Source organism: Dermochelys coriacea, chromosome 19 (assembly GCF_009764565.3).
Source record: "Dermochelys coriacea isolate rDerCor1 chromosome 19, rDerCor1.pri.v4, whole genome shotgun sequence".
Taxonomy (NCBI): domain Eukaryota; kingdom Metazoa; phylum Chordata; order Testudines; family Dermochelyidae; genus Dermochelys; species Dermochelys coriacea.
The window spans coordinates 2,146,806-2,174,546 of record NC_050086.2 but is presented as its reverse complement, the minus strand read 5'-3'; the positions used below and the strand labels follow the sequence as shown (position 1 = coordinate 2,174,546).

General features: G+C 46.6%; 1 protein-coding gene across 2 annotated transcripts in view; it reads right to left on the bottom strand.

Moving 5' to 3' along the window:
- GRIK3 (glutamate ionotropic receptor kainate type subunit 3) overlaps nt 1–27,741 on the bottom strand; it is a 239,058-nt gene that overhangs the window by 22,602 nt on the left and 188,715 nt on the right. For both annotated transcript variants that reach the window (XM_038377762.2, XM_038377763.2), the window contains exons 11-12: nt 16,399–16,622; nt 5,528–5,646 (exon numbers count right to left, since the gene is read on the bottom strand). In XM_038377762.2, coding sequence (XP_038233690.1) covers nt 5,528–5,646; nt 16,399–16,622 — 343 coding nt within the window. The remainder of the gene's footprint in view (nt 1–5,527; nt 5,647–16,398; nt 16,623–27,741) is intronic.

Below are 27,741 nucleotides of genomic sequence, written 5' to 3'. Positions count from 1 at the left end.
CCCCATTTCAGTCCCAAAGTTCCATGGTGGTCTCTCACTTTGACTGCAGAAAATTATTCACAGCAAAGAATAAAGCATCCTGGGACTGAGACTATAAACAGAGTTGGTCACACTAAGCAAAGGGTTCCTGCAGCTGTTTGTTTCCTGCATGGGTAGTTCTTTTATGTCTCGCATTCTGGGTCTCTGCCACGTACTGTGCCCCACCGCTGGGCCTTGGCAGATCATCAGGTCTGGTTTACTTACTTTTAAAGTTTGTTTTCGGAAATTTGGAAGACTCTGATCAAGAGAAGTCTCATGTCTCACTCTCCTCCTCGGCTTGAAACAATTATGCTCTAATCCATCCAGCCTATTTCTAAGGTTCCTGTCACCATGGTATCAAAGAACTCCTCAGACATTAACTCATGCAGACACCATCGAAGGGCATTTTGGGAAAGTGCCCTAGTACGTTTTGTATGGCTTCCTCAAGACTGGAACACAGATGGGATGTGGAGAAGACATATGGGAGAGGAAAGACACTAGACTATACTTTCATTATACAGCTCTCCTTAGGTGATGAACATTTACACTGCTAGCTAAGAAAACAGGTGTTTTGAAGGTACTTTCAATTGGACTTTATTTAATTGGCAGCTATGGAGTCCATCAAAATGAGTGTTCCAGCAGAAAGCCCTATTATCATCTAGGAGTATTTTATGAATTACCTGTGCCAAGGATCAGTGGATGTGTTTGTAGTTTTTGAACTTCTTCTCAATTCACTGAGCTGAAACCCATCTGATATTTTGGATGTGGTACCTAGTGACTAACCAAAGCCTTTCTCAAAGGGTTCTGTTGTTTTAGGGTCTGTCCATTGTCTGTTCTCCCTTCCATGCAGTGCTAGGATGGAGTCACCACATGGGAAGAAATGTTACACCCTCAGCCGCATGCATTGTGTGAGAATTGATTCTACTAACAACCAGTGAATGGTGTGAGACAGGTTAGATCTTCCTGAAAGTAAATGAATCACTTAAATTATTAAAGCTGTGTCACCAGAGAAAGAGAGATGGGGGGAGGGGGAGCTACTGCTCCACCTGGTGAATTTAAGCAGCTGAGATGGATTCTCAATCAACCTGATATCTGCTGGGAGAGCAATACAGCGATGCACAGACAATCCAGGAAGTTTTTGGAAAGTGTAGGGGACAATTTCCTGGTGCAAATGCTGGAGGAACCAACTGGGGCAGAGCTCTTCTTGACCTGCTGCTCACAAACCAGGAAGAATTAGTAGGGGAGGCAAAAGTGGATGGGAACCTGGGAGGCAGTGACCGTGAGATGGTCGAGTTCAGGATCCTGACCCAAGGAAGAAAGGAGAGCAGCCGAATACGGATCCTGGACTTCAGAAAAGCAGATTTTGACTCCATCAGGGAACTGATGGGCAGGATCCCCTGGGAGAATAACATGAGGGGGAAAGGAGTCCAGGAGAGCTGACTGTATTTTAAAGAATCCTTATTGAGGTTACAGGGACAAACCATCCCGATGTGTAGAAAGAATAGTAAATATGGCAGGCGACTAGCTTGGCTTAACAGTGAAATCTTTGCTGATCTTAAACACAAAAGAAAAGCTTACAAGAAGTGGAAGATTGGACAAATGACCAGGGATGAGTATAAAAATATTGCTCGGGCATGCAGGAGTGAAATCAGGAAGGCCAAATCACACCTGGAGTTGCAGCTAGCAAGAGATGTTAAGAGTAACAAGAAGGGTTTCTTCAGGTATGTTAGCAACAAGAAGAAAGTCAAGGAAAGTGTGGGCCCCTTACTGAATGAGGGAGGCAACCTGGTGACAGAGGATGTGGAAAAAGCTAATGTACTCAATGCTTTTTTTGCCTCTGTCTTCACGAACAAGGTCAGCTCCCAGACTACTGCACTGGGCAGCACAGCAGGGGGAGGAGGTGACCAGCCCTCTGTGGAGAAAGAAGTGGTTCGGGACTATTTAGAAAAGCTGGACGAGCAAGTCCATGGGGCCGGATGCGCTGCATCCGAGAGTGCTAAAGGAGTTGGTGGATGTGATTGCAGAACCATTGGCCATTATCTTTGAAAACTCATGGCGATCGCGGGAAGTCCCGGATGACTGGAAAAAGGCTAATGTAGTGCCCATATTTAAAAAAGGGAAGAAGGAGGATCCTGGGAACTACAGGCCAGTCAGCCTCACCTCAGTCCCTGGAAAAATCATGGAGCAAGTCCTCAAGGAATCAATTCTGAAGCACTTAGAGGAGAGGAAAGTGATCAGGAACAGTCAGCATGGATTCACCAAGAGCAAGTCATGCCTGACTAATCTAATTGCCTTCTATGATGAGATAACTGGCTCTGGATGAGGGGAAAGCAGTGGACGTGTTGTTCCTTGACTTTAGCAAAGCTTTTGACACAGTCTCCCACAGTATTCTTGCCAGCAAGTTAAAGAAGTATGGGCTGGATGAATGGGCTATAAGGTGGATAGAAAGTTGGCTAGATTGTCGGGCTCAACGGGTAGTAATCAATGGCTCCATGTCTAGTTGGCTCCATATCAAGTGGAGTGCCCCAAGTGTTGGTCCTCGGGCCGGTTTTGTTCAATATCTTCATAAATGATCTGGAGGATGGCGTGGATTGCACCCTCAGCAAGTTTGCAGATGACACTAAACTGGGAGGAGAGGTAGATACGCTGGAGGGTAGGGATAGGATACAGAGGGCCCTAGATAAATTAGGGGATTGGGCCAAAAGAAATCTGATGAGGTTCAACAAGGACAAGTGCAGAGTCCTGCACTTAGGATGGAAGAATCCCATGCACCACTACAGACTAGGGACCAAATGGCTCGGCAGCAGTTCTGCAGAAAAGGACCTAGGGGTTACCTAGGGGGATGAGAAGCTGGATATGAGTCAACAGTGTGCCCTTGTTGCCAAGAAGGCCAATGGCATTTTGGGATGTATAAGTAGGGGCATTGCCAGCAGATCGAGGGACGTGATTGTTCCCCTCTATTCGACATTAGTGAGGCCTCATCTGGAGTACTGTGTCCAGTTTTGGGCCCCATATTACAAGAAGGATGTGGAAAAATTGAAAAATGTCCAGCGGAGGGCAACAAAAATGATTAGGGGACTGGAACACATGACTTATGAGGAGAGGCTGAGGGAACTGGGATTGTTTAGTCTGCGGAAGAGAAGAATGAGGGGGGATTTGATAGCTGCTTTCAACTACCTGAAAGGGGGTTCTGAAGAGAATGGATCTAGACTGTTCTCAGTGGTAGCAGATGACAGAACAAGGAGTAATGGTCTCAAGTTGCAGTGGGGGAGGTTTAGGTTCGATATTAGGAAAAACTTTTTCACTAGGAGGGTGGTGAAACACTGGAATGCGTTACCTAGGGAGGTGGTGAAATCTCCTTCCTTAGAAGTTAGAAAGGGCAGGCTTGACAAAGCCCTGGCTGGGATCACTTAGTTGGGGTCAGTCCTGCTTTGAGCAGGGGGTTGGACTAGATGACCTCCTGAGGTCCCTTCCAACCCTGATATTCTATGATTGTAATATAATGTATTCTCACACACAAATGCACCTCCAGCTGATCTTTTAGGGGTATATTTTCAGACTTCCTATTTCTGACATAGTTTGTGCCTATAAAAACTGCACCCATATTGTAGGTTTTTTTGCATGTGTGGGTAAATCACATATTTGCTCCTACAGTTAGGTGTAGAGCTGTCTAAATGGGGGATTCCGCATCCTTGATAAATGGCAGGCGCAAAGATAAGCAGTTGTGAAACTTCACTCACACAAAGAAGTGAAGCTGGGGCCAGGCTGAATCTTGGACCCCTAAGATTTAGTAACTCACTTTTTTAAATTTATTTATTTATTTATTCTTTATATCAATTTAGACCTACTGGTAACTTCACCCCATGTTCTGGGCATAGGGTGACCAGGTGTCTGGTTTTCGACTGGAACACCCAGTCAAAAAGGGACCCTGGTGGGTGGGGTCAAAAGGGAAGGGGTGGGGCCTCGGGGAAGGGGCAGGGCTAGAGTGTTCAGTTTTCTGCCATTAGAAAGTTGGCAGCCCTATCTGGGCACTCTTGGCATCTGTGTAAAACTCCAATGTCAAGCTCCATGTGACACTGGAGTTGCCAAACATAAACCATCCAAAGCAGCTGCAGCCACATCTCCTTTATCCTGCCCTACTGAGGATCATCCAGTCACCCATCACAGGACTAGTATATTTGAACACTGCCACCCTACCTCCCCACCAGACCGAAACCTCCCTCAGTCCTACACAGAGGCCGGCTCAGACAGATGGGCTTTGTGACATGCCCGTGAGGTCAACAGGTCCAGGTGATTTCAGAACTTGGAGGGTAGGAAGAACATGGCAATGGAAAGGGGGCTTTTTTATAATGAGAAGGATGAAGCTAGAGGTCTCTGCTGATGGCAGACTGGCAGCATGGCTTTAACTGATGGTCCTCGTGGAAGCGCTTATTCCATTCTGTGCTAGCTCAGCCTCTCTTACCGCAGGGCAGGTGCTTCCCCAAATAAATTACAGCGACTTCTACAGTGGAAACAATCTCTGTTTTCGATAGTTCAGAGCAGGAGGTGAGCACTCTCCTGCCTCCACCCTCATGAGGAGATAAGATGAAAAAGAACACGCCGGTCCCTGTTGGGTGAGCAAAGAAGAGTCCTCCAGCCCCAGCCTCCTGTGACAGATGAGGAACTGTTCAGGTTTTCTGGAGAGTCTCAATACCAGTGCCTCAGGCTGAGGCATCTGGATTCCTATCTCAGGCTGGGTTAGTTCTTTGCCATACTGGTTTTAATGTCCTTTCTCCCCTATTTCCCGCCAGCTACACAAAGCAGTGAAAGCAGTTTACAAACGAAAGGAAAATTGTGGCAAGTGAATTATGCCCTACGTAGACTCCAGAACCCTCCTGAGCTCCAAGTCATGGCTGGTTTCCATTGATCAGATTAATTCCATTTAGGCATTTATCTAATTAACCCCTTTCTGGCCTTGTTTGCACTAGGCTCACTGGCACTTGTGCAACTGGATAACGCAAAGCCCTGGATTGTATACAACACACACAAATCCAACCAATTCTCCGGAGAATTGCTTCTATCTGAGCTAGCCACACGTGTATGGTACATTTCAATCAGAAAGAGTAACAGGAGAGACAAATATTTCATTCCACAGTGGATACCATGAGCAGTAAAACTGTCAGCGGAGAGCTATCTCCCAGTTCCTGCAGATAACTGCCTACCCAGCGTGGAGACAAAAAGCTGGTGTTGACAAGCATTTCTGTAATTGTTAAGAGACAAACTCCACAATGTCTGTGCCTATCAGCATGCAGTAACATAGCTCCTCTCTGTGGCTCTAGCGCTGGGTGACAACCAGGGCTAAGGGCTGCCACATTATTCTTTTTGCTACAGTTGGTTGATTTTGACAAGCACAACTATGCTTTAACTTGCTCCTGTCAAAAATCAGGCACAAAACAAAAGCTCTCACAGTCACAGAAAATAGCTCTGTGTGTGTGTGTGTGTGGTGAGGGGTCAGGGGAGCCAGCCGTACCTTGCTGCATTAGCGCTCCCATTCCAAACCAGAAGCTGTTGAGCAGGGTGAAGTTATTCTCCACGATGTCTGATCCTGGGTTGCAGGGGTGAGCATCGTACCACTCATATGGGCTGAACCTGTGGAAAGCAAGAGCGTGTTATTTGGGAGGTTGCATGAGAAGGGCCTAATGGACCGGGAAAGGCAGAGCTGTCATGCACACGGAGCTGTTCCAGAGCGCCCGCTGACCCCTGACATTTCTCCATCTCTTAAACCAAAGGAGAAGCTTGGCCAAGAATTTCCAATGTGATTAGGGGTTTGGGGAACCTCAAGTTTTGGGAGCCCAACTTGAGACCCCAGATAAAGAGGCCTGCATTTCAGACGGTGGGTGCTCAGCATCAGGCCCCTTTACAGCATCTCAGGTTGGGCCCCCAAAGTTACCGGTCCCTTTTGAAAAGCAAGGCAGAAGACTTTCCAGTCATACACAGTCTACAGAAGCATAAGGCTGATGGAATGGAATGAGGCACAAACACAGGAGTTTCTCTCGCACCTAGTATGAACAAAGGGCTCTTCTGTGTCCACCGGGTAGATTCTGCAACAATTTCTCAGCATCATCTCATGCAAAGTGCAGTATTTCAGAGGACGCTGGGGAGCTACTTCCCCCCGGAGCACAGGAGGATCTGTCTGTGTTTTTAATTGCTGTTGGAAGAGGAGTATTTTGCAGAAACACAAGTCTCTTGCAGTGGGCACAACAGCACATTCAGTGGAACCCTGTACAGCCTCCCAGCAGAGGTAGGGAGCTTCTGCATCTCCCCGACTGGAGTTATCCCTTTCCCCACTAGAATACCTTTGCTGTCAAGACTTGCCCACACTACTGAAATATGCCAGGCTAACCGCTATTGTTCTCCCTCACCCCTTGCACCCAAGCACAGATGTTCTTACGCTGCTGTGCAAGCCTGCTAACTGCCATTTGGAGAAGAATACGCTTCACCAGGGTTAAATACTGACTAATTCAGAACTCTTTTTGTGCCAGTGGGTGGTAGATGAAATTGTTGAACTAGCTGCTGACTCAGTGACCCACAATGCATCAGTGGCCTTGCAAAATCTCCCAGAATGCTCTGTGTCAGACAGATGTGCTAGGAACTGTGGGATAGGTACGTCAGGTAAGAGTATAAGGAAGGAATATGCAAGATGCTCCATTTCAGCACCTAGCAACCTGGGCACGCGTAACCCCTCTTCCCTGTCATAGGGGTAGCTCTACCAAGACTTACTTGCAGCTGAGATGAGCTTAACACAGCAAATACCTGCCGAGCCAGGGAAGCTCTAGTCGGCTACTTAACAGAAGCACTGCCTCCAGAACCAGCAAGTACTGTGGCTTGCAGCGTGGCTTCAGCAACGTGCAGACCCAGCACAGGTGGTGAATGGAGGAGTCTGTTAATTGCACAGGTCTGTTCTCATGCCCAGCCCAGCAGTTTACAGACAAAATCGACAGCCTGTTGCAGTCGCCTCTCGGCACAGCGGTCACAGCTGAAAGCCCTGCCTGAGATGGATGGGTAAATACAGCTTTTAACGGAGCTCACTCAGCCAGGATCCTGAGGGGGCTCTCGTCAGGAGAGATGCTAATATTTTTAGAGCCGTTTATTCACATTTGCTCAGAGTCCCAAATTTTGCAGTGATTAAATTAAAGACATAATTGGGATAATTGCTTTTGAACTAGACATATTAATTATTATCAGCTCAGCTTCCTTCAGAAATCCCTGTAGTTCTGCCTCAAATCCTTCAGCCCACCGTTTGTATTAGGAGAGGTGTTTTAAAATAACTTGTGGGTCTCCACCAGATGCGGTGCTCTTCGGGGGAGATGTCCCGTTTAGTTTCATGGGGCTTCCTCAATCGGAGAGGGATAGATGTCTTTGGGGGGTTGGGGAGAGGGGAATTCAGACTTTAGGCACTGAAAGGAACCTGATAAGTGCTTTTGCAGAAAGTGGCACACCTTCACCTTTGCACATGTAGAACATTAAATATTAAAATTGGAAAATTAAAAACTAGACTGAGCAAAGCACTAGAAAATACCCAGTAGGGGACAATCCTGAATTTGCCAGGGTATAGACTAAATGGGGCATCACAGGAGTTTTTACTTCACAAAATCTTGCAAATGCATTTTGAATATATTTGTGCTGTGCAAGGGATCTCATAGATAAAGTCGTCCATTCCTCCATGTTGGGGAATTATTTTTTCCCCCTGTTAATGACATTTATAGTTTTCATCAGAACATTTCTTCAGCATTTTTGGGTATTAAGTGAAATCTGGCAACTGAAAATGAATGATTTTTCCCCTCAACAAAAACCCTCCCAAGATCGATGAAAATGGAATTATTATGATTACTGGAACATTTGTCTGGTCAGAAATGCTGTGATGAAGAGCGTTGTCCATCTCTGTTCTCCGTGTGCCTGTCAGTGCAGTACGTGAGTTCCTATCCTGGAGACCACATCCCTCCCCACATCTTCACCCAGGTGCACGACTGGCAGCAGCACTGGAGGCTTCCCCGGCTCTGCCATACTAAAGTATCTCAATCCCAACCTGCCAGAGCCACCCTTGAGGGGACACATACGTCTCCATGACCCATTGAATCGTAGACATCTCTGCTAAGACTGCCAATAAAGGGACAAGTAGAAGACTCTAATGACATGGACCCCAAATTACTTCACACACTGTTACTGAACTCTGTCACTGCCAGGTCACACTTGAGAGGACCGGAGGATCTTGACTCTGGAGGTCTGTGTTCAATTCCTGGCTCCGCCACAGACTGACTGTGTGACCTTGGGCAAGTTACTTCCTCTCTCTGTGCCTCAGTTTCTTATCTGTCAGATGGGGATAATATTCCATCCTTCCTCTCATTGTTTGCCTGGTCTGTTTAGATTGTGAGCTCGTTGGGGCAGGGGCTATCTCTTACCAGTGTTTGCACCGCACCCAGCACCCTGCTTTGGTTTGAGGACTACAATAATACTGATCTGTCTAGGTATTGATTGGTCTATCCCTTTCCCATCCTTCTGCTTTAAAAAAAATTAGAAAGGAAGAAAAAACTGTACTGAAATCAAATTCGGCTTTAAATACTGCCCATTTCTTTAATGGCCTGGGCTGAAGTGTGCCAGTGCTTTACACTGAGAGTACATAAAATATAGTGAGCAAACCAGACCTATTGACTGAAGCCAGAGTTGAAGAATTATATAAAAACTTTCTCCGGCTGCCAACTGAAAGAATATAAAATGGAAGGGGAATTGGGAAGATCAAATGAGCCCAACAAGATGACATGCTGAAGAACTTCAAGGTCTCTGAGTGAGAACCTGGTAGTGCTGCTCAAATTATAGAGAAATATTCAGGAGACTGCAAAACAGGGGCAGTGACTTCAGTGCCTGAAAAGGCTCCTGGGACCATTAAAGCAAGAGACATAATGAAGGCATTGAGGGGTTCATTTCTTCCCTCTTGCTGGAGCTATAATAAATGGGGGCTGCTAAGGATTCATGGGGGCAGGCTTTCCTCCGCCCCATGTGAGGACCAGGTTTCAAGTGAAATGGTTCATGAGAAAATACAATTATTTTTTGGTTTTTCTTTGCAGGAAGAGCGGGGAAGCATTTCAAAGAAGGCTCAAGTAGAAAGCAAGGATGTATCACAAAAGACTTTGAGGCTAAATTGCATCTCCAGAGAAGTCTCTCATGGGTGGCATGGCCCTTGTTAGGATTAAAATATTTAAAAACCTCCATGCATGATCCCCTGATCAGTAATAATTTGGGGATCACATCACTGAGAGCAACAGGTGATGAATAGAAGGGAACAGCCGGCTGCACTGCTGGCTTGGATCATTGTATAAGTGTCGCCAGACAAATTACCGCCATGAAGCTGTTCTGTATCTCTAGCGTTTATGGTTCTTTGGGGATCAGGGTGGTTAGAGCAGTGACCCCATCAAGAAGCAGGAAAGACTGATTAAAAGTGATGATGGATCAAATACATCCTTTGCCTGCCTCTAAATAGTCCCCGAGTTGGTTTTAAGTGTCATTGACATATGATAGGTTTCAGAGTAGCAGTCATGTTAGTCTGTATTCGCAAAAAGGAAAGGAGGACTTGTGGCACCTTAGAGACTAACAAATTTATTTGAGCAGAAGCTTTCATGAGCTACAGCTCACTTCATGATGATAGCTTCAATAGAGGCCCCTGGTGCCTACTCTGGGAGGCACATGTCTTTGAATTACAGCTTGACTATTTGACTTTGTTTTTCTTCTGAGAATAGAACTTCCAGAGGCTTTGCAAGGGTCAAGAGCAGGCATTGTTTCCATTATGTCTGGAGACCATAAATAAACCCACCATTTTTCCCGTGATATCTCTCGCTCTCCATCTACATGCATTAAAGGATCATTCCTGTACAACTTTAATCACACTGGATGCTAGAAATTCCTTAAAAGGGCACTAGGGCAGAAGAAAATGGCAGAAGCAGAACCTATTCGTTAGAAAGAGGAGGAAAAAAGGAAACTGCACGTGCAAAGGTGCCTATAAATTATTGTACCCTGTGAGTAACCGGAAAGGAAAAATGCTATATTACATTGCAGGCATCATGATGTGACTCAGGCATTGGCTTTGCTACAAATCTGTACATTTTATCAGTGCAAACTAGACTGAAGGAAGCTGTATGGAAAGCTAGGGAACAGCAAATGATAAATGACATGTAAGAAATTAATGTTAACCCATTTCAACACCTGGATTTGGGCCATGCAAAGTGGGACCAAATCTGCCACTTCACAATGGAGCCAGGCTTCAAACTTTTCTGGTGCTGAGACCCTCAGTCTGAGGAGATATGGAGACTCTGACAGTGGACAGCCATTTCACTGGAGACTTCAAGAGTTGACAGGCCGAGCTAAATGGAAGGAGTTCCCTCATCATTCTGGCCCTGGATTTGCAGTGCACCGTGAAGTGCATTTGAGCATCCAGAGTGTCCCCTTTGGAATCATCAGGTAGAGTTTAAGAAGGAGCAAACTGCAGCTTGAATTGTGAACGTACGTTACTCCTGTAATCTCAGCAACCAGACCAATGACATCAGTCAACGCTGAACAGAGACGTTACTGGAAATGAAGCAGCACTGACGGCCCTGTGCTAATTAACTCTGGTAATTAGGATCCTGATCCTTGCCATTCAGTGATACACTTTGTTACAACAATAACGCAGTAGGAGATGACGGGGCGATAGGAATAATATTAACAGCAGCCGGGTCTCTTTCATGTGTGGGTTCAGTTCTCATGGCAGCCCATTCCAGCCAGGAACCAGCCCCTGGATTGCTCCTGGGGCTGTTTTAGCTCTTTTCAAAAGCAAAGCTATTTTTATGGGTTCCTGAGACAAAAAGGCACCCCAGCCATTTCCCCACTAATGGATAAACCACACCCACCCACCCCGGCAGCTTTCCAGTCACCCAGCCCAATGTACACAGCCCTTTTAGCACTCTGCAGCAACCCTACAATAACAAACCAGGGCATTCAGTCCCACCAGCACTCCAGAGCACCCTTTCATCCAAGGCAGCTAAGAAATGCCAGGTAGTAGCTGAACTTGGTGTAGGGCTGGGTAGCACTATGGGGCATTCTGCTCTCCCACCTGCTCGTTCAGCAGGAGATGCCACAGGTCATTCGAGCCAAGACCTCCAGAAGAGGTTACTCCGCAATGGGGGGTTGCCCAGGGAACCGAAGGCAGTCGTTGAAGCTGTTCTTTTCTCCCATTTGTCAGAGGCAGAAAAAACAAGTGCTAACGCCGCTAGCCGATTCCATTGCAGGAGCTTGGACTGCGTCACACACACGCTGTTACCATTTGATGCCTCTTGCTCTCGGTATTCATAGGATTCTCTAGCCGGCAGTGCCACACCAAGAAAGCAGGCCTGAGAGGCACAAGTGGCCTGCCCCAGGTCCCAAAGCAGAGCCCCAGAGAACCCAGCTCTTCGGAGTCCCCCTCCCGTGCTCCGGACACAAGCCTCAACAGATCAGAGTGTTTTGATCCTTTCCTATCTATACGTGTCAGAAAATGAGAGAGAAGCTGTGAGAGAACTCCCCACTTTGGAGTGGAGGCATATGTGTGTTTGTGTAGCAGACGCTGCAGCCAAAATCCCCCATCCGGAGGGTGAACAATTCCCCCTCTAGTGTCATGCCGGAACCAGTGCATGTCACTGGACAATGGAGATCTCAAAACTTTATTCTGCATGGGACTCCTGTCAGCCTTTGTAGAAGACAGCTGCTGAATGCATACGCCCCTGTGGATAACACAGAGGTTCTTCAGTGTGCATTTGGGTAGGCAACCCCATCCATTTTACAATACACCACTTGGCCCAGTGCAAGGATCATTCCGAATTTCCTCTTTTAAAGGTCAACTCCCTAATTCCATTCCACCTGTGGGTGAGCTGGCAGTTAATTTCCAGTTTCCTTTGTGCCTGTTCATTGAAAAGATTTTTCTGTTTTAGGATTAATCAATACCTTTTAAAACGCCTGGAAAGGAAAATCAGGATGAGCTTTAGGGATTTTTTGGTCCCCACTGTGAAAAAAGAAATGTAAACTCATAAATCTAAAAACTGCATTAGAATTCTAATTCAAACCACACAAGAAATCAAACACAGTCATTATGTCAATAGAGTCCATCTAGCAATGTTCCGCATTGTTAGCAGAGACAGAGAGCAGAGATAATGCTATTACTCATCACAGCGACTACTTCGCTAATCATAATTAGCCTGTGTTCATCTTTCCAGATGAACATCTCATTCCCTGCTAAGTGTCTGGTAGCTTCTCTCTCTGGCACTGCAAAACGGCTAAGGAGCTGATCAGGAGGTCCGGGATAGAGCTGCCGGAGCAAAATTCCACAGATCTCTAACACGCTTTTCTGTTTCAGAGTAGCAGCCGTGTTAGTCTGTATTCGCAAAAAGAAAAGGAGTACTTGTGGCACCTTAGAGACTAAGTACTCCTTTTCTTTTTACGCTTTTCTGTAGCTCTTCAGCCGTGCCACGTAGTGTGGTGAGGCTACCGGTTCCCCAAAGCTAAGGACTGAAATGCTTTGGTCTAATTAAAGTCTTTGGGCTCAATGTTAGGGGTATATAGGTGAAAATTAATAGACTGTGATATACAGGAGGTCAAGCTAGATGATCTAATTGTCGCTTCTGGTCTTAAACTATGAAGCTATAAAAACAGTATTGGTAATTCAGCAGCTGTTTTTCTCTTCTATGGCTCTACCTCCATAGCTCCCCTGCAGTTTCAATTAGATAGAGTATTGAATGGAAGATATTCCCGGAAGTGAATAATTGGTGTGTTGTGTTGCTATGTGATATGTACAAGAATCCCTGTTGTACAAATGATATACAGGGATCCTCACCCTCCCATGATTTGCAGCTACCTATGGGATGAAATTCACCAGCTGTTTATTAATTTTCTAATAGGCATTGGCTCATAACATCACTTTGGGATCTGGACCCAAATTTTGTGCTAGGTCCATGTCTGCATTGTAAATTCCTTCAGTATTATTGAGGGTGGATGGCATTATATAAACATACGGCCATTATCATTTGTGACCTCATGGGCAAGGTTCCCACTGAAGTCAACTGTGGCTCAACATGTGGAGTTAGCATGGGAGTAGAAGCCACGAACTACTGAATCCTGATCCCACCCCTGCCACTTATTTGTTGTGCAACCTTGGACAGGTCTGGAAAATGGTTGGAAAATGGCATTAAATTTTCATGAAAAAAACGTGACTCTCTATCCCCACCAAAAAAAAAAAAAATCTGAATTTCATTTTTTTAAACCAGCTCTGCCTGTTGCCTCATCTGCAAAATGGGGATAATGTTTATGGATAATTATTACCCTTTGTTATTTGTATTGCAGTAGCTCTAGGAGTGTCAGTCATGGACAAGCACCCCAATGTGCTAGATGCTGTACAAACAGACAGTTCCTTTCCTACAGAGCTATAGTTAGTGTCTGCATAGTGCCAGGAAGCTGTGAAGGGTTAGATACACTCTAAGTACTGTCACTTCCTAGAGATTCATTGTAAAGACTGGTAAGAAGAACAGGTCTCATTGTCAGAGTAAACCTTTTATTTACCCTCCAAACACCCTGGGCCTAGTTACATTTTTTGATGTCAGTGGAGTTACTCCTGATTGACACAAGTGTAAGAAGAATCAGCTGCTTCGACAGCCCAGATGTTCTGGAGAGAACAAATATTCTGCCTGCTAAGCAGAGTTTACTTTAACAACTGCTGTACATGTAATTAGGGTATTACATTCTAAACCCAGGTAATCATTTGCAATCTAAATGCTGCAGAGGAGGGCTGCAAACTGCAGCAATGCTGGAATATCGGGGTTAATGGATTCTGGATACTGTAGTTTGATAATTAATCTCTGCTTTGAATATTTGATTGAAATGTCAGTGGATTAGAGGCAGGCTGCTCTTTTTGAAGGACACTTTAAGGAAAACACCATTCCATCCATCCTAGGAAGCAATTGGGCACTGAGGCCTGCCCAGAGAGCTGGTGCAGTCCTGGGGGCTGGAGATTTCTCAAGGCACAAATGGCAGTGAGGTACCTAACTCACAATGGGAATCGGGCACTAAACTGCTGTTTGTGCCCATAGGCAAAGCCCGTCTCAGGCTGGTCTCTGGGACACAGATGGTCAGTGCCATGCAAAGGAAATGTAGCCCATCAGGATGATATCGAGAGCTCTTCTAGGTACTGGGAAAAACTCCACAGCAAACTCCAGCCACATGGCACCAGTCAAAGTGGTACTTCAAAAGCACAGCCACAATGGAGCAGGCTGCTCTCCCCGCTCCCAGTTTATGAGCTTTGAAATGCTAAACAGCAAAGCGTGGCCATAATAGCTCATTTATGTGCTGCATTAAGCACCTCTGAGGACCCCTTCAGACAACCAAAACAAGGCTGTCTCTGTGTTCCATAAATATGGATGAGTGGCATGCAAAATGGAAGCAAAGTCATTACAAAATGGCTCAATTAAGCATACTAATCAAAAGGCGAGGGAGGGCTAAGGGGGACTAGTGCCTCCAAGAGAGACCTTCCTATTGCATGGAAGGCCCACAAGCTTATGTATGGCTCATTGTCCAGTGGGAGGGATGCAGACTCTTTGCCTGTGCATATTCTGAAGTGGCCCCAGACTGTGTAGCTCATCAAACAAAAACTGTATGAAATTAATAACGCATGCAAATGTATGCAAATGCTGCTGCTTTTAAAGATAGGAATGGGTTTTAAACATGAAGATTAGTGGCATGTTAATTTTGTAAACAGACACATTGCCAGGACCATAGCAACAGGCTTCCCAGTGTTTTGCTATACCGACAGTTTGGGGGGTCGCTTGCAGAGGGTTCAGCGAGAGAAGGTGAAAGTGATTGAGGCTATGGGGCGATCTGTGTCTCGAGAGAGTGGGACAGGTTAGAGATGAATGAGAGGTGATATGAAAAAGGAGGCACAGAGAAGATGAATCAGGTGCTCCCATTACCCTTCATCACAACTAGGGCACAGTCAGTGAATGGAAAGGCAACAGGCTTTACAGTGACAAAAGGAAATACTTAAAAAACAAAAACGAGGAGTCCAGTGGCACCGTAAAGACTAAGATTTATTTGGGCATAAGCTTTCGTGGGTAAAAACCCCACTTCTTCACGCATCTGAAGAAGTGAGTTTTTTACCCATGAAAGCTTATGCCCAAATAAATCTGTTAGTCTTTAAAGTGCCTCTGGACTCCTCATTGTTTTTGTGCATACAGACTAACACAGCTACCCTGCTGACACTTAAAAAACAAACAAACCCAAAACACATAATTGGCCTGGGGATCTCATTGCCACAGCACGTCACTGGGGCCAAGAGATTAAAGTGATTCAAAAGAGGCTTTCACATGAGAACACCCACAGCTACTTTTAGTAGGGTAAAAAAAAATCTCTGAAAGGCTATAAACCACTCTCTATGTAATAGCGGGGAGGGAGTAAAGGGGGTAGAAGGAACTTCTGCTATGGGCAGCTAACCCAGCATTTTAACTACAGAGTTTCTGGCACCTCCAAGCAGCTGGCACTGGCCAACTCTCGAGACAGGATACTGGGCTAAATGGGCTGATCCAGTCTGCCAATTCCTGTGTTCCGTGGCTATTTCCATTGAGAAAAGCAGCAGCCACTGCTAGGGACCCTAAAATAGCAAAGCAATCTGCACAGCATGATACCACTACTAAGAAATCCCATCTTAATGGCATAACATGGTCAGCCCTAACGCTGACACGGCATCTTACTGTATTATAATAACAAATCATCGTGCCTATGAATGACTGACCCTACAGTAACAAACCAGTGTATAGAGAAGTAATCATCAACCCTACAATAACAAAGCCTGCTTATCTCAGTGAGTGATCCTACGGTAAACAAATAAACCCCATCCCGCAAACAGCAGACCTGATTATCATTTCTCTCACAGAGTAAATCAGTAGTAAATCCATTGATTTAACTGGAGCTGCAATGGTGTGAAACCAGTGTAAGTGAGATCAGAATCAGGCCCTGTGAAGTAATCCAACCATACAATAACAAACCATGTACACTGTCTGAATCATGAGCAGCCCTGCACTAATGAAGGATGCTCAGCCTGGTGCTCCAGTTATCCCGCAGCAAGGAAGGGGAAATAAACAATGCATGCAGTCTGACAATCATGAGCAACCCTACAATAACAAACCAGCCTGTCTCTGTGCAATGGAGGAAATTCATTGAATTAAGAGAAGAATGGGTTTAATTTGCAGGCTCTCAGGGGTGGGACACCAAGCAGCAAAATGATTCTGAACTCTGCAAAGGACAGCACGCGTGATGTGCAATGGCAGTCTGGAGCCGTGGCATCGGAGCGCCCCTTACCTGGCTATGACAAACAGCACACAGCTGACCCCCAAGTAGGCGAGGAGAATGTACATCCAAATGTCAGGAGACAAGGGGTTGAGGAAGGAAAACACACTGGGATTGGTCCCGTTGGGCTTCCGGTACAGAATGCTAACCCCCAATGTCATGAAAGGCTTGGAGAAGTCAATCGCTTTCTCCCGGACGTGGGTGATCGTGAGAGGAGCAACGGCCAGATCAGCTTTCTGTGCGGCAACACAGAGGGAGAGAGAGAGAGAGAGAGAGAAGCCATTAGAAACCAAGGCACTTCCATCCCCATCTAAGCATGCTGCCTCTTCAGACCGGCCCCCTCCTGGGAGCCTGAAGTCATGGGGCTCAGGGCAGGGGAGACGCCCACCGAATGCAGGGAGCAGCAGCAAGTGTTTGGTAAATTCACTCTGTTGTGTATTCCAACTTGGGGCAGGCCTGGCCTCACTCAAAGCAGAAACACACCAGCCTATCCTCCTCGGCTTTCCCCCCCAGCCTGAAGAAGAAAGACGATACCAGGATCTCAGGAAGCAGTTTGGGTCTTGACTGGAGGCGTTTGGGCTAGCGCCACAGAAATCAGTTTATACCAACTGTGGATGGGGCCCAAGGGTTGCAGAATCAGGGAAGTATCAGAACTGAGCGGACGCAAAACATTTAGAGATTTGTTCTTCACGCTTTGATTCAGTTTGCCATGAAACTCACCAGGGCCGGTCCACAGGGTCCCACGCCCACCCTGCTCAGTTACACATCCAGGAGGTGTGGGGGATTCAGACAAATCACCAGCACTCAAAGCACAGTCAGCCGAAGGGCTCAAGGCTCAGGGCAAGACCAGGTTTGCCTGGTGACAGGGGGAGAGAGATGGAGGGGGCGGGGGAGGGAGATGGAAAAAAGCACCATAGACATAAGGGGAGATGCTCTTTCCCCCAGTTCATGTACACACTGGCCCTTAGTTTATTACTACTCATTTGTATTACAGTAGCACCTAGAGGACCTGACTGAAACCAGAGTGAGAGAGAGAGTCCTTGCCCCCAAGAGCATGCAATATAAACAGCCACAGATGGGAGGGGAAACTGAGGCACCAAGAGCAGCAGTGACTTGCCCAGGTTGTCACAGAAGGTCAGTGGCAGAGGCAGGAATAGAGCCCAGGTCTCCCCACCCCTAGCCCAGGGCCCTCCCCACCAGACCACACAGCCCCTCTGTTAGGGTCACTTGGGTTCGCAGCACATGTTGCCTGGAGACTAGAACCTAAAGCTTGCTAGCTGCACAACAAACCAACCCTGGGCAGGCTCCTTCTCCCAGGGGCAAGATCCTATATGGTGCTGAGCACCTTCCAATCCCACTGCAGTTGCCATGCTGAACTGGGCCCAAACCACAGGCCAAATTCTAATCTTGGCCCCTCAAGGTAGATCAGCTCCAGGATTTTCCTCTTCCTTTTTGTGAGGGATCTGTCAGGAATATGCAGCTGCTGGAGCAAGTGGAGAAATCTGACCCCCATTGCACCTTTTCACCTTGGGGAGCCTGGCCTGCCCTCTGGGTGTGTGTCCGTCCATCCATTACCTACATCTGTCCTGGTTCTCACACCAGTGCCCAGGGAGGCCACACAGTAATCATCAATAATAATTGCCATAGCCAGAGGATCCCTCTGATGCCCTCAGGGCATCTGGGTCTTGCAATGCCCAGAACTTGGAGCGGCAAGCAGCTCATGCAGAGAGATATATTTGTGATGCAGCTTCAACTTGTTATGCTTCTATTAATCTCAACAAGGCCACGGGGAACTCCTTCCTTTTAATTATTCAGTTTATCCCTGTGCTCCCTCCCTGGTTCCTGCTTCTTTCTTCAGCCCATTTGTTTTCCCCTTATGATGCTGAGAACCACCGTCTTCAGGGAAGGTCTAGGCTCCCATTAATATGGCATGGGGGTGGGGTATTGCTGCTCAGAAGCCCCAGTGAGCCTGGTTGCAGCTCTGACTAAACAGCTACTGTCTTCCTCCTCGCTTGGTGTAGTCAGGGCTGTGATGTTCACAGGATGGCTTGTTATAACTTCTCTGAGCCTGCAAAGTGTATGGGGTCGGACATGGGGGCAGGGATGGGGCAGCTCCACTTATGCTGGTGACCCATGAGTTTTCAGGCCTCCTAGGGAGTCTAGCTGGGGCTGAGATGCTTCCCCAGAAGATATCTGTATCCTGATCCGCACTCAGGGTCTGGGTCAAAGTCCCCTGAAGTCAATGAGATTCCTTCTATCTACAACAGAGTTTGCATCAGGCATCCAGATCCCAGGGCTTGGACCATATGTTAACCATGCAGATCCCAGGGGGCAGGCAGAAGGTGAGGTGGGCAGGTGTTGTGGTAATTATAAATACCTTCCATGGATAAAAAGAAATGCAGTTGGATGGTGCAGAATCTACTTAATTTATTGGGCCAGGGTCTGGATGAGGTGACACTGGTATAAATTCATTACCTTCAAGGAAGTGGCTTCAGATGTACGCCAGCGTATCAGCAGGCAGAATTTGGTCCACCTTGTTTAATAATTACAGTCTGTAACTTTACCGCATAGCTCTTCTGTTGATCCTAGGTATATAAATACTGTGCTTACCAGCAGGAGATGTTCTGTTCCGAGAGGTTTTGACCCAGCTGTGATCTGCCCAGGAATGAGTTTGCATTTTTAATAGACTTAATTATAGATCCAGAGACAGTGTATTTTAAAATGTCCTAACTGGTGGCTGTGACCTTGCCTCCTGCAGCAATACTTACCAACCAGAGATTTCAGCGTGCTGCAAATGCCATCCTACATAGAAGGCATATTTTTTGGCTTTCATTTCAATGTTGCTTCAAGTACAGAATGTCACAGAGGGAGGCCAACCCAGAAATTAAGTAGCAGGAAGTAATATTCTAGCAGCATGAGGTAGAGTGTTCATTTTCTTTCCCCACAGTCGACTTCATGATGAAACTTGATAGGTTCTCTGTGGAAACCCCAGAGAGTCAAAGAAGTAACAGATCTCTAGGACGCTGGTGGGAGTGTCTCAGTGCTGAGTGTGAATGAAGAATGGGACATTTTGTACTATGCTTTTGTTCCTCACATCTCATGTCTTACTGCAAACACCCTCAGTGAAACTCAGATCACATGGCCTAGGCACGGCCTAGTATGTACTTGGGGTCATCTCTCTTCTTCTGGCTCTCTGCACAGAGGGGAATTTCACTTTAATAAATCATATGGGTACTTATAGTTTCAATGATTGGACAGGCTGGTTTGGCAAAGCCCTAACCTTTTCTATGGGTCTGTTTGTGGTAGCATGTGTTGTTCCTTGTATCAGGGTAGCAGCCGTGTTAGTCTGTATTTGCAAAAAGAAAAGGAGGACTTGTGGCACCTTAGAGACTAACAAATTTATTTGACCATAAGCTTTCGTGAGCTACAGCTCACTTCATCTTTTTGTTCCTTGTATGTGCATTTAGAGTTCAAGCAGGCACATTTAAAACAAATATAAATAAATACAGTTACGCCAGCTGGCTGAATGGCAGCTAGGGAATGGCAAATCAGTTCAAATCAAATACAAACCAGCCCTGAAACTTAAACCAAACTGAAATGGAAGCCTTGTCCAGGGCTCAGAGTAGTCCCTTATTGATTTATTTTTGGTGCTGTCCACCTCCCTCTTTTCTGGTTTTTGACTTGAAGCAGATATATCAAGATGCCACATAAAAGGCCATTCTTGCAATATCTCCAGCTTGTCTTAGGCTGCAAGCTTTGTGGGCAGGGCCCCTCTCTATATGTATGTACAGCACCTACATACTCCAGAAGGCCTCTAGGCACTACTGTCATACAAATAATGGTAATGAACAATGAGAAGAGACATTTTCAGAAGTACCTAAGGGGTTCGGGAGCACAAATTGCACTGAATAATAATCTAGCTCGGGGACAGGCAACCTTTGGCACGCGACCCTTCAGGGAAATCCGCTGGCAGGCCGGGACGCTTTGTTTACCTCCAGTGTCTGCAGGTTCGGCCAATTGCAGCTCCCACTGGCTGTGGTTCGCCACTCCAGGCCAATGCGGGCTGCGGGAAGTGGCGCAGGCCGAGGGATGTGCTGGCCGCTGCTTCCTGAAGCCCCCATTGGCCTGGAGCGGCGAACAGCGGCCAGTGGGAGCTGCAATCGGCCGAACCTGTGCATGCTGCAGGTAAACAACCGTCCCAGCCCGCCAGCAGATTTCCCTGATGGGCCACGTGCCAAAGGTTGCCGATCCCTGGTCTAGCTTAGCTCAAAGGTTAGGAGGCCCCATGGCAAACAGGCCAGCATGAAGCCAAAGAAGTGTTTAGCTCAGCATCTCAAAATTCACCAAAACTCCGAACCTGTCGAGGTTTGTCTGTCACAAGTTCTGTTTCCTTTGGACTTCTTTTGTCTCAGCCTCAAAAAGAGGGTGAAGTTTGAAATCTTTATCCATCCACCAAGACCGAGGATGAAACCAGCAAATTCCGCCTGCTACTTAAGCAGAACTTGAACTCTGGTCCTGGCAGTTTAAGGAAATCTGTTGCCATGTCCACAACCCAGATCACTCAACAGAAGTAAATGCCCAAGATACACACTAATCCTTTTCCTAGTCTAGTCTGTCTAGGTTCCTTGACCACACTCATCACCCTAGTCTCTGAGCACCTTCCACTAGGGCATCAAGCAACGTCACTAACATCTGTCACACCAATGTGGAAACTCAGGCACACTGAGGTTGCAACAAGGCACTGCCAGCGCCTCCTCAAAGTGTTGATGGAACAATCTCCATTTTCTGAAAGTCAGTTTACTTTCCTGGACATGCTTTATGGTCATTTGTAACAGCTGAAAGCAGTGTTTGTGTCTTAGTATAAAATATCGTTTCTCCAACATTTCCACAGCTTCTGACAGCTCACAAAAATCCAAAGCTTTTACAACCAATTTTTCAGTCATGTGCAAAACCTGCTACAACCCCAGCTACACATATAGCCCAGGTCACTTAGGCACACATGGTTACATTCTTCCTCATCCTTAACACAATTTCTTGATTCAGTCTGGCATTGCCCTGGATTTTCACTTCTTTCCCCTCTCAGACTGAGTAGGACAGCCCCAGTGTGTATCCTTAAACACACTCTCATGCCCAGCTTTGCTGGCCACTTTTAAAAGACATTCCAGCAACGAACAGGTGCCTGGCTACAAGAAATTCACCCAGCAAGTTTAAGCCCTGCAGGTGGAAACTGCAAAACATTCAGCTGCTCTAGATGACGAATTGATAGCATTTCCAGGGTGCACCAGACACCACAATCCTGGAGGCATCTATGTCATGTGGAAACTGAGCACATACACTGCTGTAAAACCCACTAGTAGGAAACCCAGCTGTACTGGGGGAGGGAACATTTTCTTCCCTACCTCACTGAACACGTGCTTCAGCTCTAACAGACCACCCTGGACAGCATCCAGTAAAAAGTCTTATAGATGCAATCACAAATCAATAGGTGGCTTGGTTTGTATGTATGTTACACGCACACTCCTCAGGGCAAGGGCTGTGTCTCTGACTTGACTTCAGTCTTGTTCAGTGTCATGCATACTAGGTGCTTAACACACATGTAAGATATCCATCTTGTTTATTATTTATCCTTTATTTTTTGCCCACTATTTGCTTTTAGAAATTACAAAACCATATTAACCATTGGAGCAACTTACCTAAAGATGCTGTGGATTCGCTGCAAGAGTCTAAGGTAAAAACTAGCAAGGGTGAAGCTTTCATTGTGGCGTTCTGACATTACAAACCAGGAAGTCACTTACAGCCTCTAAATGTTTCCTCCTCTCACTCCAGAATTTCACACTGCTGAATAGCAAAAAGTCTTTTTATTATAGCCGCCAAATTATTGCAAGTGCCAGCTGCACAGGGGCCTTGACTCAGCAAAACCACTTCAGCACGGGCTCATGTCTCATTAGGGAGTTACGCAGCTGCTTAAAGTTAAGCAGATACCTAAGTGCCTTGGTAAATTGGAGCCAAAAGCAGAATTTTGTCCAGCAGACTGAATGCCAAATGAGGAAACTTCCCCACCAGTCTTTAAAGAGGTGTGAGTCTGCTCCTCCTTACACAGATTTCACCCCACTGTGAGCTCTGTGGAGTTAATCCTGGTTTATACCAGTGTAAGTGGATGGAGAACCAAAGTCTGAGCAGAGATGTTCAATCTCCCATGCAGATCTCTCAGCTGTGCAAGGGAATGGGGTCAGAGCAGCTCCCAAACAGCCACTGTCCCCTCACAAGGATCAGCACAGGCAATGCTCATTCGTCCAAAGCTGAGGCATGTCACAGCCATTCACAGCCTGTCTGGCAAACATGGGCCCCAAGATACATATTTATTCAGGAAAATAGAATACCTCCATCCTTATTTCGCCAACCGGAGCTAGGTATTTGCATAAACTAATTATGTGTGCATTGCCTGAGAGACAGGTAAATAATGCGTATTTTATTTAATGAATTAATTGTTCTTTTGGTGCTTGACTGACATACCAGAGAGAGCAGCTCTCGATTCTTCCTACCAAGGACACATAAAACACGGCTACTACAATGCTCATCCTCTCCTGCAGCTCTGACCCGGTCACTTCTCTTGCCTGGCTCATCACTGGCTTCTTCTCTCCTTCCATGGCAAGCTTGATTTGTGCCTTCCCCATCTGTGCCCTGCCTACATCTCCGACCTAGCTTCCTCTCAAACTCCCTTGCTGTCTATGCTGCCCAAAGCCTCCCTCTGTTGCTTCCTTCCTCTCCTGTCTCTTCCCTCCTACTTCCTCCATGCTGTCCTGTCTTCTTGTCGCCATCTCCTTCCCGCTCTTCCTCCAAAACCTGCTTCTTCCATAGAGGTGATGAGCCCCTGAAGACACATGTCCTGCTCCATGACTGTACCTGTTGCCAGTGCATTAAGTGCCTGGGTCTTATTCAAACCATAAATTCCCTGGGCCAGGGACTACATCTTCTATTATTTAGTGAGCATCAAATGCAGCCAAGGTCACAGCCTGGGCAGTAGCTGCGTAAGTTACTCACGCCTATGCTCCTCCCTGCCAATGAGATTCAGCTCTGACTGATGCATCCGATGAAGTGAGCTGTAGCTCACGAAAGCTTATGCTCAAATAAATTTGTTAGTCTCTAAGGTGCCACAAGTCCTCCTTTTCTTTTTGCGAATACAGACTAACATGGCTGCTACTCTGAAACCTGAGCTCTGACCTTGGGGAACCAGCCCCAGGGGCAAGTGGAGAGTTCTGGCTCTCCCTGTATGGGCTGATCTAACAGGAGGCCCATTATAGACAGGACTAAGACAACCAGCTCATTTCACAGAGGCCAGCAAAGAACTGAGAGATGATTCGCATGGCTGCAGCCTACCTGGAGCTGGAAGGCATCATCTGCCTTCCTAGGCCTTTGAGCACTGCACTCCCCTGACTGCTCAGTGCTGAGCCCTCTGTGAGTGACTGCTCATTCTGCTTGTTTAATTCCTCAGCGCGAGACCTAATGTTTGAATAACGGTGAGGTTGTGACCTGAACCGCCCTGAACGCTTCCCACTTCCTGACATCATGTGAGTCTCTGACCCCCCTGGCTCTTAATGGCTGTTCTCACAGCTTCATTTAGATGTTGTGTTTCGCCAGTGAACTTATTTAACCTCCGGGGTGAAGCAAACACAGCCAGGGAGGAACTCAGCTATGTGCTGTACATGGGAAATGAGCAACATCACATCCTACCAGGCTTCTTCCTACTGCAATGGCTCCTTGCTTCTCTTCCCTTAATGGACATGTCCTATTCTGCAGTGTTCTATCATGGTTTCTAGGGCAGTACAGCCAAGAGCCCCACCTGAGATGAGGGCCACACGATGCTAGGTGCTGTACACACTTATAGAAAGAGACTGTCCCTCCCCTGGAGAGTTTACAACCTAACTAGGTTTTACAGTCAAGGGAACCAGAGGCTCAGAGAGGGGAAGAGCCTTGCATAAAGTCCCACAGCAACATGGTGATAGCGGCAGGAATAGAACCTAGGTCTCCAGTCCATAGCCCCGTCCACAGGCCATGCTGCCTTTCCATTTTGTTCACTGAATTTAAAAAGATGAATCCACCTGATTAATGACGCTCCACCACACACAAAAGGCAGAAGCATGGTCAGCCAACTGGAAGCACAGCGTTTCCTCCTATTTTATGCCTTCTCTTTAATGCTGAATCTCTGCAGTATAGAAATAAATATGAAATACACCTCAGGACCACACAAAGGGGTTCTTTCCATTCCTGAGGCAATGGCTTCCGAATGAATGCCCAGCTAACAGGCACTTGAAATAAACAGCCCCCGGCACCCCGCGCAAAAGCATTAATCAGAATGTGGCCACGTGGTCATAATATGTAATTCCACCAGAATTTACTGTCAATAAATGTCCATTTATTGTGAAAGTGATAAATCAACTGTCATAAATCGTCCCTGCGGACAGATATTATGTCTCCACTACACTTACCGGTCAGCAGGAATTTCCATTAGAAACCCTATTATTTTTCATGCCGTTCTATTTCCCACATGCAATTTCACACTAAGTGGAAATTTGGCACTTAGTTTCAGCACAAGTGAAGTTTTATTTTTTTGTATGTGTGCGCGCAAAATTTCAAGAACAACCCACTTTTCTGCTGCTTTTGTGTCCTACAAATGCCATGCCCCACACTCTAGCAACAAGAGATTTCAAGGTGCAGTTGTCAGGCGGCTTGAATTTTTAAATGAAATTTTATGGATAACTAATCCATAATGTGGGTTTAATTGCATTTGTTGTCACTGACATCTGCAGAGAGAGGGAGAGAGAGCACGCGCATTGCTGGCAAAAGGAGGTGGATTTGACAGCCATAAGGTTCTCTATTTATCTGTGGAACCATGGTACTGAAAGCGGCCACCCCTGCACCATCAGTGCACCCCAAACCTTCTGAAAATGAGCTTTGCTCATGATCTGAGACCAAGTTCAGTCTTCAGGGGCCAATCCATTCATGGCTTCTCTGCTGAAGCTGCCAACCACGGGGTGCAGTTAGGAGCAATTGTGGTGGTGCTTTAATGTGATGAGTCATGTCAGCCTGGAAATGGCCTCAGCACCACCAAACTCCTTTCACACAGACCGTCCTTTTCGTTGTGAGGAGCGATGCAGATCACAGCAAACCCAGCAAGACAGGATGTGCAATTTGCACCTCACAGTGGTAGGCTGTTCGCTCCAGACTCACCTTTGGGAGATGGAAGGTAGGGTCATGCCATGAGTTGCTCACGCTGCTGTTGCTTTTCCTACTTGTGCTTCGGGACAGACTAGAATCTAGCCAAGTTTACAAAGGTTTTCAGATTAAGCCTTTACCACCTATGGACAGCCCTTTCTGGATCAGGGATTTCTCATAACTCCAAAAGAAACAATAAGAGACCATCAAGTAAACAGCCAGAGCTCTGTCATACTCTGGAGTTTGCACCGTTGTACTGCAGAGGGCTGGGGAAATGACACAATGTGTACAAAGCCCAGATATATCTATAATTATATGATGGTAGCGGGGATTGTGCACATTTCTTCATCACCGATTTACTGGAGCAAGTGTCCTAGTCCCTTCTTCTGAGCATCATGCTCTATGGCTGCAGCCCTAGATGAGCTAATTTCCTCAGTTCCAGTCCTTCCCCTCCTCCCTTCCCTGAATTACCTGGGTCTATTCTCGTTCCGGGCCTGTGCCCAGCAGCATGGTATCTGGGCACCTTCTATTAGTGCGTTAAGCAACATGACTAACATCTCTCTACTCCTTGGATACTTTTCACAACACACATGGAAGCTCAGCTGGGACGTGGCTTCTCCCATGTGCTCTTCCCCAAAACCACACCCGCTGAATCCCATCTCTCTGCCTCAGACATTTCTAAGGCAACAGCATCTCCCATCAGTCTCAGTCATTCAAGATGCTAAACAATCATCATAAGATTGCAGCCTCATCTCAGGAAGGGGGCAATTCATCCTGTTCAGAGGGGCCAGGCACACTAAGTCCCATGTCAGCCTTGCCAGGCCTCGGCACCACTAATGTCCCACTGAAGCCCTGTGCACCACTTAGGGGCTGCACCGGGACATCAGCACAAGTCCCGGGTCCCCATGTCTTCTACATGGGGTGAACATTACCTTGTGTGCTCAGCGCCTCACAGGATCCTATGGTCCTACCTGACTCATGCTTTTCTCTTGATGCGCCTGCTTCACTGAGAAGTAGGTGGATGTCTGAGATGAAGTAGGGCCAATCCAAGCCCAGGTCTCTCACAAGCCTTCACCCGATTAGCTTTCAGTGAACACGGACTCCTAACCTCAGGGCCCCTCCGGTGCCAATCAACTGCTGTTCCTTCTGTGCATGATTTGTGGATGCTTCTCTGCTGAAGACAGGCCCCATCTGGTTGCACTCAAAGAGTTTCCCTGTTTAATGTTTTACATAAACAATTCTATAAAACGTAATGACCCGTGGATAAAATAAATAATGGCTTTAGATGGGGCTTGGTATTATTGATAACCAATCCATGCCTGCTAGAAAGGAGGATTCAAAGAGTTAGTGGTGCTGCAGCTAAAACATCCCAGAGACCAGCAGCTTTGCTTTGCTTCGCTTCCATTCTATAGTCTTCCAAAGGCCTCTGCCCTTGGGCCCAAGTCTTAATTTAAGGCCTATCAGGCCATGGGACTACTCAGTAGGAAGAGTGTTATTCAATGAATCTCATGCAACAGATTTGAGAGTTCAAAATGATTCAATGGGATATTTCCCCTTCATTGTGGGGCCATCTCCATCAATCATGCCTTGTGGCAGCCTATATGGTGCAAAAACCCAGAGTGACTGTGTGCCAGGAGAGGGGATGCTACAGCTGGTCTTCCATTAGAATGGTGCCTGCAGCATCAGTATCACACAGACACAAACTGGGCCAGTGCAGCCACACAGACTTTGTGTCTCTTGCTCCTTCAGAGAGGATTATGGGAGCTAGAGTGAGGCAGCATGACATGTTCACACCCTAGACAGCAAAACTCAGATCTCACCAGGAGAATTAATGCTGTGAATTCAGCCAAGAGCAGGTGCTCTCCAAGTAGTGCCAGACTTGCTCCATTCTTTATTTAGCCTAGAGGGTCTAGTCTACATCATTAGGGGAGAGTGGCTACTTATCTTCGTGTTTCCTGCCTCTTACCCAGCTCCAGCACTCTCCCATCACCACTGTAATGGGATTATGCCATTAATGATTGTGGTGTTCTGTTTTACAGGGTCTGTTCCAGGAGGTCCCTGAAGTGAAATCAGCATGAAAGACACTTCAGTGAGCTGGCAAATTAGCATGTCAGATTATTGCATTTTATTTTATTTTTTTGG